Source organism: Chinchilla lanigera, unplaced genomic scaffold, assembly GCF_000276665.1.
Source record: "Chinchilla lanigera isolate Chin_1 unplaced genomic scaffold, ChiLan1.0 scaffold00099, whole genome shotgun sequence".
Classification (NCBI taxonomy): domain Eukaryota; kingdom Metazoa; phylum Chordata; class Mammalia; order Rodentia; family Chinchillidae; genus Chinchilla; species Chinchilla lanigera.
In genome coordinates this window covers 446,682-461,268 of record NW_004955500.1, presented here as the reverse complement: position 1 = coordinate 461,268, position 14,587 = coordinate 446,682, and the positions used below count along the sequence as shown (strand labels likewise).

The following is a 14,587-nucleotide window of genomic DNA, read 5'->3' as shown; positions in this document are numbered from 1 at the left end:
CTGGAAAACCTTTGCTTCTCAATGACACTCTCTTAGCTAAACAGTTTTAAGACTTCTAGAAATATCCTTCATGAGTTATTCAGGTAGGGCTGCTCCCAAACTACAAATGATCCCTGGATAGAGCAGTTTCAAGTACACTTTTATGAAACAATTCTGTTCTGCATCTTAAATGTGCTCTAAAGCCTGTATGTTAACGGTCAGTTGCCAGCCTGAGGTTCTACTGGGAGGATATGGAACCTTTAAGAAGTGTGGCCAAGTGGAAGGAAGTCACTAGGGTGGGCCCTAGAAGGGGATACTGGCACCCTGCCCATTTCCTTTCCCTCTCTTTGCTTCCCAACTGCCATGAGGAGAACCAGTTTTTCTCTACCACATGCTGCCTATGGGGATGTAAACCAAAGGACATGGAGCCAACTGACCACAGACTGACATCTCGGAAACTGTAAGCCAAAATAAAACTTTCTACCTTATAATTTGCTTACCTCAGGTATGTTGTCAGTGATGGAAAGCTGACTACCAGAGGGACCTTAGAAGTAAAAACTTTATTACAAAACAGAAATTTGTATCTGATGGGTTTCTTCTCACACAAAATTTTTGCCAAGTCAGCATGGTGCAGCCCAGAGAAGATCATGTGCTAAGCCCCACCTCCTTCCTCCCCCAGCCTGGTCACAACTTCCTGTTTCCTTTTTATAACTTTCTGTTTCCTTTTTCTGTCTCTGCCCATTCACCATCTGCCACATCACCCAGACCACCTCCTAAACTCCTCCCCCAACCTACCCTATATAACCTTTGTTTCCCAGCTTCCCCTCTGGAAAGTCCTTCATTTCTCAGTTGCCTTCCCAAGCCCAGCAATAAATTCTCTTTTTACTTTGTTTTGTCTCTTGCTTGCACCAAACCTAACAGAATCTATGCTCTTAGTGTGAATTTTTACATCAGAAGCCCCCCAAATCTAAAGTATAATAGCTATTTTTAAGACTAAGATAAAATGGGGGTGGGGATTTAGCTCAGCAGCAAAGCGCCTGCCTGGCAAGCGCAAGGTCATGAGTTCGGTTCCTGGTACCGGAGAAAAACAAACACCCCCCCCCCAAAAAAAAGACTAAGATAAAATGGTTTATCTATAAAACTCACCTAAGTATTAAACAACTTATAGTGACTTAAATTCTTTTTTTTTTTCTCTTTTATATTGGTACTGGAGATCAAACTCATGACCTTGTATTTGTCAGACAGGCACTGTCCTTCTGAGCTATATCCATGGCCCATATAGTGACTTAAATTCTAAATATCTTTGACTATATGTTGCACACCTCTGTTTTAAAAAGGTTGATTCTAAAATTACTTCTCTTGATTGATGCAATATTGTTTCCTATTGATATCAATAATGTTCTTCATTTAAAATAAATGAAACATTTCACTGAAATCTTAAAAGAATTTTAATGTCATAATAGCAAGAAAGTCATTATAATGTTTTGCAATGATGTCTTAACTTCTATATTTGTGTTTTAGTTGTGGGATTTGCTTTTCATTTTTCATTTGTGTTTTATTTATTTGTTCTTATTGATGCATGCTTGAGTGGTCTTGTCATTACTGCAAAGGTGCCGGTCAGCACATTTCTAAGATGATGGTGAGGTTTATAGAGAAAAAGTTTATAGAGCTAATCCATTTCTTTCCAGCTGGGTTGCTTCCTTCCATTCCCCACCCCTCCTGGCCTTCAGGTCAGAGCTCCTTGCACGGCTTTTAGAAAACATTATCATCAGTTTATTACTTATCTGTTGATTGACTCATACGTGGCTTGCACTGGAAAAATGGAGCACACTGGACATTATTATCTTTTGGAAACACTTGGAAATTCATTTATCCCCAAAATAACTAATAAATAAAACATGACTTGCCAATTATTTACTTTGGATTCCAAGAATAATAATTTCCCAATACCAATTGATGACTTCATTGCAAAGATCTCGGGGGCTAGGTAAATTGATGGGTTTTCAAACTCAAGCCAGATTTAACAATCTGACTACTTTAGAATCCTGTTAAATTGATATGCTGCATAGTGACATTTTAAAAAATGTATTCAATATTTACTTAAAGGGGCCAGATGAAAAGGGTGGGGATAGGAGAGGATTTTAGGGCATGAGGCAGGGCACAATTCTCCATTGCCTTCCACAGCTGCTGAATGCCCTGCTGAACCTTTTCCAGGACCTGTGGTAAACGGGAGCCAGCACAGTAGGAGTCAGGTCAGTGGTTGTCTCTCAAACACAAACCTCAAGGTGTGTTATGCTCCATGCCTTTGACTCATGTTATCCTACTCCTGAATTAAGCATATATTTTTCTCTATATTGTCAGTATATTTTATACCCAGTAATTTTTTGAAATTCTTATTTGAAGTAATTATAGATTAATATGTCATTGTGAAAATAATACTTCAAAACTTTCATGCATCATTAACCAGCATGATAACATTTTGTATAACCAAAGGAATATGAGAAAACTTGAGGTTGATGTAATCTATCAACCTTATTCGGATTTTAGGAGTTTTACAAGGAATTGTAGGTCAGTGAGTGTGTTCTTTTAGTTCGAGGCAATTTTAGTTCAATCACATGTGTAAACATGAGAGGCAGCCACTACAGTCAAGATGCAGAATAACTTCAGCAGGATGCTATCCTATCCTATCCTATCCTATCCTATCCTATCCTATCCTATCCTATCCTATCCTAGCTGCTTCCATTGTTGCCCATCCCTAATGCTTGGCAACAATTATTCTGTTTTCCTTGTCTACAATTTTGTCATTTTAAAGAATATTATATGAGGCAAATAATGTGCTTGAGATATACCCAAGTATTTTTATGAATAAGTCTACAGGTACTTTCCATTTTACTGCTGAAAAATATTTTATGCTAGAAATACATTGATTTTTAACCCCTTCTTCAGTTGAAGGGTATTTAAATTGTTTTCAGTTCGAGGCTATTATAAATAAAGATGCTATGAGTGTTCCATTTTACATTTTCACCAGCAATAAATGAATGACTTAGTCACTGTAAAACTTTAAATGATTTATTTAAAGTTTAGCCATTCTGATATGCATGAATTGATCTTTTATTAGGTTTCAAATTTGCATTTCTCTAATGGCTACTGATGTTAGATATTTTTCATATGCTTATTTACCATTTGTATATGCTCTTCAGAGAAATTTATGTTTGTGTCTTTTGCCCGTTTTCATATTAGTTCATTTCGTTTTTAGGTGTTGGGCTCTGAGAACTCTTTATACACACTGTATACAAATCTTTTGTCAGAGACACCACTGTGAATTATTGTCTCCTGCTCTGTAACTTCTCTTTTTATCCTCTTCACAGTGTGTTTTGCAAGGCCCAAGCATTTAAAACTTTGATGAGATTCAAAATGTCATTTCTTTCATTTAATGCATTGTGCTTTTGGCATCAAGTCTATAAACACTTTAACCCCAAATATAGATTTTTATGTATATTTTTATTTTAAAATTTCATAGTTTACATTTTACACTTATGACCATAATTCATTCTGAGTCACTTTTGTATAAAGTTGCAGGTTCAGGCCTATTTTCTTAAAGTAATTTTCGCTATGAATGTCCAATGGTTGGGGACTAAGAATTGTAAATTGACAGAGTATGTTCTGGCTCTCTTTACCCTGCCTGCCTTGTGCACCAGCTTTGGAATGCCGAAATCACCCTCCTCTCTGTCAGTGGGATTAGCATCCAGGTATGGGGATGGATCTTGGCTTGTTTCCTTTATGATGTTAAACTTGCCCATTCTACCACTGCCTCTATTCTGTTCCAAGAAAAGCACCCTTCCCCCTCCCCTGCACTGGCTAATAAATAGTGGCCAGTTCAGAGGCCTTGCTCTCTACCCATCCTGAGGCAATGACCTCCCAGCCCACTATCATGTATTACTAAATTTGTCTGTTTCTTATTTTATCCTTTCACTGTACCCCTCATGCAGACAGTTGGGGATCTTGGCCAGATCCTCATACCCAATTGTTCCTATATCATTTGTTGCAAATGTTACCCTTCCTCCGTTGAACTGCTTTTGTGTTTCTGTCAAAAAATGAGTATTCGCACGAGCTAGTACCTATGGCCATGGTTGGCACGTCATTGCTCATCAGGCTAATCTTCAATCTGGCTCATTTTTACTGAGCTCACTCTAAAGATACTAATCCAGAAAATGTCACAGAGTGCCTAGACTTATGTATTTAAATTAGCCATCATGGTAGATCTGGTGTATAGATAAGTTTGAGAACTCTGCCAAGAGATATCACAAAGACTTTTTATAAACCTTTATCGAGAATGATATTGAGGAAGGTAGGAATGGGAGGTGTGATCATTAATTGTCATATGTCAACTTGACAAGAACCACCAGCAGATTAGTAAGGCTGGGTGTCTGTGATGATTGACATGTAGGCCAGCAAACAGAGGAAAAGAGCCAGCCCAGATGTGGTGACACCAACCAATAGGCTTGTATGTTGGGTCAAAAAAAATGGAAAAAGGAAGAAAATGTTTGCTTAATATCTGACATATAAGAGAACTATAAAACAAATATCCACAAATCTGCCAATCAGTTTAAAAGAAAAAAAATTACTTGTAAATAGGCAGCTTTTTGTTAATGTCCTCCTTCCTAAATAGTACTCTTTTAACCTTTTGCACCTAACCTAACTCCAGAGTAACCACTCTCCCATGTTCTATGATGATCATTTTCATTTAATCTTTATATTTGGCCTAAAATGTATATACTAATATATGCTTTCACACACACACACATATACACATAACTGGTTCGTATATACATTCACACATGTACCTGATTCATTACTATATAGACACATAAAGTAAAAGCTACTAACAGCTGATCAAAGACCAACTAATTATTCTGACCAGTCTTTAAATCCAGATCAAGACATACTCTATAGTTGTACTGGTTGCCTTTTGTTGCTGGGACAAAATGCTTAACGAACACAATTTAAAGAAGAAAAGGTTTGTTTAGGCTCATGATTTCAGAGATGCAGTCCATGGTTGACTGGCTCAAAGGCAAAAACGTGGTAGAAGGGCAAGGCAGAGGAAAGCTGCTCACATCATGGCAGCCAGGAAGGGGAGAGACAAGGAAAACACCAGAGACAGAAGCACTGGGTGGGGAAAATGTGTCTTTGTAGATTACACCCCTAGTGACCTCTTTCCCCAATCATGTCTCCCCCTAATAGCACATTCAGCTATGAACTCATCAATGGGTCAATCCATTTCTAGGCCTAGCACCCCGTGATATAATTAGAAACCCTGCTTCTGAACATGTGAGCATTTTGGCAGATATTATTTTATCCAAGCCACATGTATAGTCTGGCTTAGCTCACTTTGCTTGTTCCATACTCTGAACATTTGTGATCCCAAGTTCTAACAGAAATACAGTAAGCAATATAAAAGTATTAGGAGGTGAAGTCTTTGGTAGATTTTAAGTCATGATGGCTATGCCTTTAGTGCTCTTGTAAAGAGGCCCTGGAGAGCTAAGTGGTCTCCTCCACCATTTGAGGATACAATGAGAAGTTACCATCTATGAATTGGAACATAATATCTTCACTAGATTCCAAAGCTGCTGGCACCTGGATCTTGGACTTCCCAGCTTTCAGGAGCAGGAATAATAAATTTTGGTTTATAAATTTATGAGTTGCTCAGTTTATGATACTAAGCTTGAATTATCCACATGTTTATTTTATTTTATTTTTACCATGAGTTTTGATATTCTGATCTTTCTTCTAGGGTTATTTTGCCTTTCTTGAAATTCACTCTTTAGATATTTCTTTAGAAATAAGAATCTCTTGATGGATAAACTCTCTCTCTCATTATCTTATTCAAGCTATTTTTCCTCATTTTGAAATAATATTTTGTGTAGATAAACAGTGGTGTGTTTTTTTCTTTCAACACATTAAAGGTATTCACCTATCTATTGCTGTAGAAAAAAAATGGCCCCTGAACTCACTGGTTAAATCACTTATCAATCCAAATATTTAAATTCAGGAAGATCAGGGACTGGGGATTTAGCTCAGTGGCACAGCGCCTGTCTGGCAAGTGCAAGGTTGTGAGTTCGATTCTTGGTACCGGAAAACAAACCAAAATAAAACAAAATACAGGATGAACAAAAATTGCATATTTTTTCATTAATTATATAAGATAATATAACAGGAAATACAAAAAGGATAATTTTATCAAATTTATTCAATACAAGAATTGCCCGGTAGAAATGACACCTGCCTAAGCGACACAAACAAACACGCTGCCCAGGTGACACAGGGTAAACTGTTAATTGGTTAAAAACAACAAGCATTATTACTTCTCATATTTTTGGTAAGCTAAGAATTCTTGAGTGGCTGAGCTGAATGAATGGTGCTAGATCAATTTTGCTCACACAAGATGTAAGCAAGGTGTCAGCAAAAGTGCAGTCATCTGCATGCTTAGCTAGGGCTTAGGGAGTGCTCCCTGGCCAGCTCACTAGGATGACTGGGAAGTCAGTGTTGGTCAGAAGGAAAAGGATTGTTTCTTTTTCAGTCACCTTCTTCAAAGGACACAGAACTGTCCTCTGCACGTGGTAGCTGTCTTCTTAAAAACCCAGGAAGGAGCAGCAATGTGTTTTACTACTTGGCATGAAAAATCGCACACAGTCACTTCAAAAATAATCTATATGTCTTCAACACTCTTCAGTTTTATCCACTTTTACTTATTTTCTTGCATTCCATTTTGAATTATTGAACAACAAGCATCAAGTTTGTCACTAATTTTTCCTAAGTTGTAGCCATTGCCTTTTTGAAAATTGTTTTCTCTTACTTCTGGTAATCCAATTTGACAAACAATTTCTCATTAAACCCTGAATGTTCTAACTTCATTTTTCACAATGTATTTTTGATTCTTTCTGTTAAAATGTAGTTATTTCTTAATATCTTTCTGTTTTCTAATTCATTCCTAATCTGTCACTAATGTGTTATATAACCTATTTATTTTGATGATTATTTCTAAGTGATTATTTCTAAGTGTTTCTCTTTTATCCAAAGCTGCTGCATCTTATAGTGCAGTATTTTAATTTTTACAGTTTCCTCTCTAATTTCTTTAATAATTTTCATAATACTTATTTTATTTTTACTTCCATAACAACATTCTCTGAAGTATTCTCCACTTGTTTTATCTTCCCTCCTCTTGATGGTCTCTGATGGATTCTTTCCTTATGTAGGTTGTCTTTCTGCACAATTTTGTATTTCATCTGGGTTTGTTGGAATCATGAGGGAATTGGGTTGAAGACAATCTGTCAGAAAGGGTGTCTTTTTGCTTTTGCCAGAGGTGTAAGAGTGAATGTTTATCTACCCACATCTTGAATTTTATATATCGGACTTCCAAGCTAATACTCTCTGAAGAAAGGCTGCTCTTGCCCTCTTGCAAAAACAATCTCCATACAGCTAGAACTGACATAAAAGGTGGTGTTAGGAAAAAAGTGAAAATTACAGAGCCCTTTGGAGCCCATGATTTGAAGTTGTTTGTAGAGCTGGAAGATCAGACAATGAGAGCCACTTTCTGGTCACTTTTCCTCGAGCATCTCTGGAGCCAATTAGTGGTTAAATAAATTGAAGTGGTGTAACCTTCTATAGGTAAACAGTTATGGCTGCTAGAAATCAGTCTCCTATCTGATTACTGAGGTCAGGTTTATGTTTTGCTTTTAGATGACAACAATTCCTGCTGTTTTGCTTATTTCTCAATCCCATCATAGATGGCATAGATAAAAAGGGAGAATGAATTTTCTCTGAGTAAAATGTTCCATGAAATTGGATCCAGTGTTATATCTGCCCTGACTGTGTTTTTCCTATCTTTCATTTCAATTTTCTGTGTGGGGGCTCCTACGGTTTGGATATGGTCTGGTACATCTTCCTAAAGTTCACGTGTGGTAAGCTTGTTTCCCCAGGGTTGCAGAGGTGGGATGTGGTGTGGAACATTTAAAGTAGGGGCTTCATGCATGGCAATGAAATCACTGGGAATGCTGCCTCTGCATGACTGACCTGGTCTCACCAAGTTCTTCCTGTAGGGAGGAGTTGTTATGAGAAAGCCAAATCCTCTTTAGCTTTCTGTCTTGCTATGTCATCTCTCCTTCTGACATATATTTCCACTGTTGTGAGGACATGTACCATAAGCTCGTGGCTCAATGCCTTGAGCCAAGACTAATGCCACTCTCTCGAACCTCCAAAACTGTGAGCCACCTCTTTTCTTTAGACATTACCAAGCCTCAGTTATTTTGTTACAGTAACAAGGAGTGGGCTAATGCAGATTGAACTGATTAACTGACTGTATCCTAAACTCAAGTTGAAATAATAATAATGAAAGTCATAAGCCTAAAACATATCCCTCCCAGATGATTTTCATTAAGTCCCACAGATATACTTACTCACCCATTCACAATTATGAATGCACACACACACACACACACACACACACACACACACACACACAAGGCAGAGAGGGAAGCAACATTTTATACTATGTATTCATTTCCTTCAAGGTAATATAGGCTAAAAAGCTCAATTTTACTTATGTCTGAATATTTATACTTTTGCTTCAGTCTTCTCATAGGGCATACTAGATTGTATACTAACTAGTTTGTTACAAAAAAAAAAAGTGGTCATCATAAAAGAATGCTTTTCCTTATCCAATGTTCATTGTCTCTCTAACTTGGATCATTGGTACCTGAATATGAATCAGGATTAATCCACCTTAGATTTGACAAGTTCTCATCAATGGCTCCTGTCCACTGAATGCAACCGTCAGAGGATGCATTCCAAGACCCACAGTGGGTACCTGAAACTGGTAGTACCCAACCTTATATAGTTGTTTTCATATACACACATATGTATGATAAAGTTTTAAAAGACAAATTAGGCACGATGAGATATTAACAGCAATAGCTAAAACAGTACAGTTATAACAATAAACACTAACAAAATGTTGTGTTGGGGCTATTTCTTAGTAAAACAAGGGTTATTTGAGAAGAAGCTCTGTAATACTGCAACAGTTGATCTGCTAACTAAGACTACAGCACTAACTAGCGGGTGGTACATACAATGTGGGTATGCTAGATAAAGGGGTGGTAGTTCACACCTGAGCAAGATGGAACAGGAGAGTGTGAAAGTTCATTACAATATCATACAACAGGATGCAATTTAATATTTATAAATTGTTTATTTCAGGAAATTTCCATTTAATAGTTTTGGACTACAGTTGACTATTGGTAATTGAAATCACAGAAAGAAAAACCACCAATAAGGAAGAACTACTGTAACTTGTTTTGAGAAACAAATAAAAATTCTTGAAGGCTGAGTGCAATCACTTTCAAAAGCAATTCATGGTCTAAATATGCTCTTAGATGTCATCACTAAGTGAAATTTAGAAACTTTGTTTACATATTTTGCTTGAGGTGAATAATCATCCGTTGTTTTCTATTTCAAAAAGCCTTAATTTGGATGGGGAAGAACATAGAATTAAGCTTTTTAATGCTTTTGGGTGACTTCTATAAATAAACCTGATGACAATTACAAATCCTCTCCTCAAGAAAATGCACATAGACATGGAATTTTACATACAATTTCAGAAAATCCATGTACAACTTGAGGCCTGCACATGGACTCCAGGTTATGATATCCTGAACTAGACACAAAGGCATAATTAATTGGCAAAATGGACCAGTAGTAATACCACTTCCATAGGGATGTGTCCTATGTATTACCGATAAAGAAGATTGTTCAGTTGGCAATACTCTGATTTAAATATATAAAGCATTTTAAAGGTCTATACTACATACATTTTTGACACAAGCTCTGCAGAAATGCATTTATCTATTAATTGAAATATTTCCTTGATATACAATTAATGTTATGTTATGTTACTAGAAATCTTTTATGTTACTAGAAATAAAGCTTAGAAGATTATTATGACTGAGGATTTTAATAGTGGTAAATCCACACTCTTCACTCACTTGTATGGTTTTATTAGTTTCTTGCGATAGTTGAGGCACTTGAAGTGCTTGAGTACATTTCTACTGAGTATACTTCCTAGGCTTTGTTGCCTCGTGGCATTTTTTTTTCTGGGCCAAAAAGAAAAGCTTTAGGAAACATTTTCATTTCTATACAATACCTGACATAGCTTCTTTTTATTGGATATAGCTCTGTAAAAAAAATGTTGTAGAGGGGGCTGGGGATTTAGCTCAGCGGCTAAAAGCGCCTGCCTGGCAAGCGCAAAGTCGTGAGTTCGGTTCCCCGTACCAGAGAAAAACCAAAAAAAAAAAAAAAAAAAAAAAAAAAAAAAAAAAAAAAAAAAAAATGTTGTAGAGATTATTAATTATCTAAGTATGTGTGGGTAGTATCACTACCCTTGCGTTATACCTATAAAAAACCCTCTTCCTTTGTTAATACTACAGAGAATTCTACAGTATTGCTATAACAAGCTTACTACTATGGAATCCTATGAAGACACTGATGTCCAGCCATTGCAGTATAACTTCTACTGTAACATTAATGCTTATTTTAATAATTTGCAAGCAATTGAATTAAGTTTAAAGGCTAATTTGGGAATGGCTAAATGTCTTGTGGTCTGCCCAGAAAGAACAATAAACTTGTTCCTTTCCTGATAATTCTTGAAAATGAATGACTTAAAAAAGAAAATACTCTGTTTGGAAATACAGAACCACAATAACTTTCTTTAATTTAAGATTTTGTAGCTTTGGGGTTTTGTTTATTAATTTTCCATAATTGTTCTATAGAATGAATATTTAAGTTCATTCACATAAATAAATTTTCCCCAGACTTATTATTCTATTAGAGAACCTATTCAACTGGAATAAAAATTTTTCATCTTTTCCCTGTTTTGTTTAGAATCTCCATATTAACACTGCTCTAGAATTGAATCCAGGAAGTGCATGAGATTAAGTGTGATCATATTAACGGGGGCCTGAAAGGGACATTAAGACAAACCTCAGGTATTTTGTTTATTAATTTTTCATCTGATTGTACCAAAATTGACAGTAATATATATACACTTAAATAATGGTCTATAAGTATTTTTAATAGGTAAAATGTGAAAAATTGGAATTTTTACATGACATTGGTACAGAGGAAAAGAGAGTTGTCAAAATAGGCAAAGGAATATGCAACTCAACAAAATTCAAATTCATATGCAGGTTTTATAATTCAGTAGGGGAGACACTTTTGTGTAGATTGCCATAAAACCCATTAGAGAAGATAGTAAATGCTATCAAAGTTGAGGAGATAAGAGCTCATTTGTGGAACATTAAAGGAGGTTTATTAAATCTCATAATACTTGAGCCAAGCCTTAAAGGAAGGATGATATTCAGAAAACAATTGATGTGAAAAGTACACGGACACAATACTGTGAAACAGTCAAGGAAGAGATGTACAGATCCTAGGGGTTTTTGTGCATTAACTGGACATTTGGAGTTAGTTACTAGAAATGAAGAAACATGAAAGGTAAAAAGCTGAGATCATTACATGGAACATCTTGGGTCCTGAGCTACATGGAATGGACTTCATTTCACAGGCAGTGAGTGAAGGGTCACATAATGATTATTAAGAAGGCGCGTCATGTTCCAAGCCAGACTCACTACTACAGGAAAGGCCAGCAGCAAAGCAGTTTCCCTTTCAACAGACATGTGTCCCATCCCATTCTCTATCACACTGTCTCTTAGAACAGACCATCCGTTTGAAAACAAACAATGCCTAGAAACATGATACATGTATCACTTAGCTTTTTATTTGAAGATCAAAATCATAATTATATAGTGCTTGAGATTATATTAAACAACATCAGATGTTTTTTTTTCCATAGAAAATGAAAATGATCTGTACTATACTCAACACAATAAAAAAAGCAGTAGGAAATGAGAGCTTGCGGTAGTGAGTACTAAGTTTAAAACAAATATTTAGTCGCAGGCATGTGGTGAAACTTTCAAGAAGATATGAAGTTAGCGAAACAAAACAAAATCAGTGTTGTTTACTACTTGTCTGGCATAAATCACTCTCAGGCATGGGTAAAAAGTCTAAAATACATTCTGAGGCACAGGATTGAGCCTCTAAATATATAAGAATTTCAAGATATAGAGTTACCAGAAGATTACACATATTTACGCAAGTAAAATAGCTTTGGTTTTGTAATTTTGAAATGAACTCTTACCTCGCACAACAAGGTCAGCAGAAGCTGAAGAATTGTCCACAATCGTCTGGGCTGTGCACGTGTATCTTCCCGCGTGCCTCAGCTGTGCATTTCGGATGAGTAGCTCCCCATTGGCATCCAACTGTTAGCAAAGACAACAATCATTGCATTTATACACTTTTTTCAGCAGTTAGATGGGCATTTAGGATATAAAATGTACATCATTTTCCTTCTCAGAAGGAATGCAATTTAAAAGCATCTGCTTCAAATATACGAACTCTGTGTGCTTGGTTAATTTATATTTGAGGGCATAGTTTCTCAGCTGGAAAATGAAATGATGTGAATTAATAATAAGGCCCTTTTCACTCTTACTATGTTTAACTTCTATCATTTCCGTGAACAGAAAGCTGCACTTAGAGAAAACCAAGGGACGACTCTTTTTGATATATTTTAAAGAAAAATGTTAAGGTCTAATAATCTTAGTGCTAAAAGTTAATGTGGGTAAATACATGCTAAATAGCTGAGAAGATTTCCTAATTTGGTTTTTGCAAAGCTACATTAATGGAAGTAGTTTTATGATGTGCCATAGTTCATTTTATAATGATACTAAAAGTTTGCAGAAATTGTCAAAGTGGACAATTCTGTTCATATGTACTTTGCCACCAAAACACCAACTGCATGAAGACGAGGATTTCTGTCTTGTTCAATACTTTATCTCTAGTTTTTGTAAGAGTGTTTCATACATATTTTTGTAGGAGGTTTGAGGAAGTTTAGCTTCTGATGGTAAGGCACCAAGTCAATTTAATTTCTAAAAATAGGTAACCTTTATTGAATACCTATTCTGCACCGGATCTGGCCTATGCACATATAATCTCAGTCAATTCCCTTCTGTCAACAGGCCTCTGTGATAGGTCTCACCATGCCCACTTTGTTAACAATAAAAGAGGTTTAGAATACCTAAGCATTTAATTCAGTTCACTCATTATGTACGGCAGTGACAGCATGCCAAAGTAGTTGGTTGTGATTTCCAAAGTGTTTTCTTAGAAGAAAAATTTGGCCAACTCGATTTTTAACACAGACATTTGGTTTTACTTTAAAAATATTGATTTACTATTTCAGGCATAGATATTTAGATACATTAAAGGCTGATTCATGAATAAGGTTAATACTTACATGACAGAAATCTTGTTTATGTGAATGGTCAGGTCTACAGATGTCCACAGTTTGAAAATTTTATGACTATATGTGTAGTGTATGTTCTGGTTCACCACAGATTCTATTTTTTTGTTTGTTTGTTTGTTTTTTGCTGTTTTTTTCCAGTACCAGGAATTGAACTCACGACCTTGTGCTTGCCAGGTAGGCACTGTGCCGCTGAGCTAAATCCCCAACCCCTCACCATAGATTCTACTGGTAGCCTTTCACATCGCATGTTCCCGATGGTCTCAACATTAGGATTTGTAGGCTTTTACTAACTAATGGGGTCATGCATAATAGCTATTTATAATCTGGGCGTTTGGTTTAATTAATTGAAATACAATATTAGTATCTCCATATAAAGAATTTGTTAATTGGACACATACTGTTCCTGGATATTAGTCATGCTTAGTAAACATACACCAAGAAATTAGATAATTTAATGTCTTTTGAGGTCTTTCTGCCCCTGAAGACCAGAACAGCTGAGAATCAAAACAGGTTTCAAGATTTGTACAAATTCCCAGAGTAGAAAAGGTTTGGTCTTCTGTTCTCTTGCTTTACTTCTGGCCATATAAAAAAGTTCCAGACTAGAAATATAGCTCTTTCTTCTGTTTTCTATAAAATCTACTAACACAAAGTATTTCCTGGTAAAGCGATTTTCTGAAGAATTTGAACAATAGAACCTGTTGTTTCCCATGATATAGGGTAAATTCACATTAAAAAATATTGTCAATGACATACTTCTGTTCTTACAGTCATATCGGCCATACTTTTACTGGGTATTTTTAATGACCCTCCCATTTCCTGTGGCCTGAACACCTTGCGGACACACACTATTCTGTTTCTTACTGCTCTCTTCTCTTTTTTCCCTTGGAAACAAAGAACTATATTCTTGCCTTATGTTGAGGTGTTTCATTCTTTGGTAGTTGCCTGGATTCCAATGATAGCTATTCTTCAAAAACTTACTTTCTGTTTTTAGTTTTTCCATTTTCTCACCTCTTTGTCCTCAATCAACCGTAACCTGGACCTCATCTCTTTTTTTTTTACCAGTGTCTTCCTAAATTGCAAAGCTGCCCAGGCTGGGCTCAGACTTGGAGTCTGAGTACCTCAATGGGTGAACACTGAATCCAATCACAAGACAATTTATTAGGCAGCTTTTCTCAAGCAGGGTGCACTGGGCCTCCTCTT

At 36.2% G+C, this 14,587-nt stretch overlaps 1 protein-coding gene across 5 annotated transcripts in view; it reads right to left on the bottom strand.

Annotated features, from left to right (window-relative positions):
- The window catches only part of Cntn1 (contactin 1), a 385,843-nt gene that overhangs the window by 79,278 nt on the left and 291,978 nt on the right, over positions 1 to 14,587 (bottom strand). For all 5 annotated transcript variants that reach the window (XM_005406569.2, XM_005406565.2, XM_005406566.2 and 2 more), the window contains one exon: positions 12,227 to 12,347. In XM_005406569.2, coding sequence (XP_005406626.1) covers positions 12,227 to 12,347 — 121 coding nt within the window. The remainder of the gene's footprint in view (positions 1 to 12,226; positions 12,348 to 14,587) is intronic.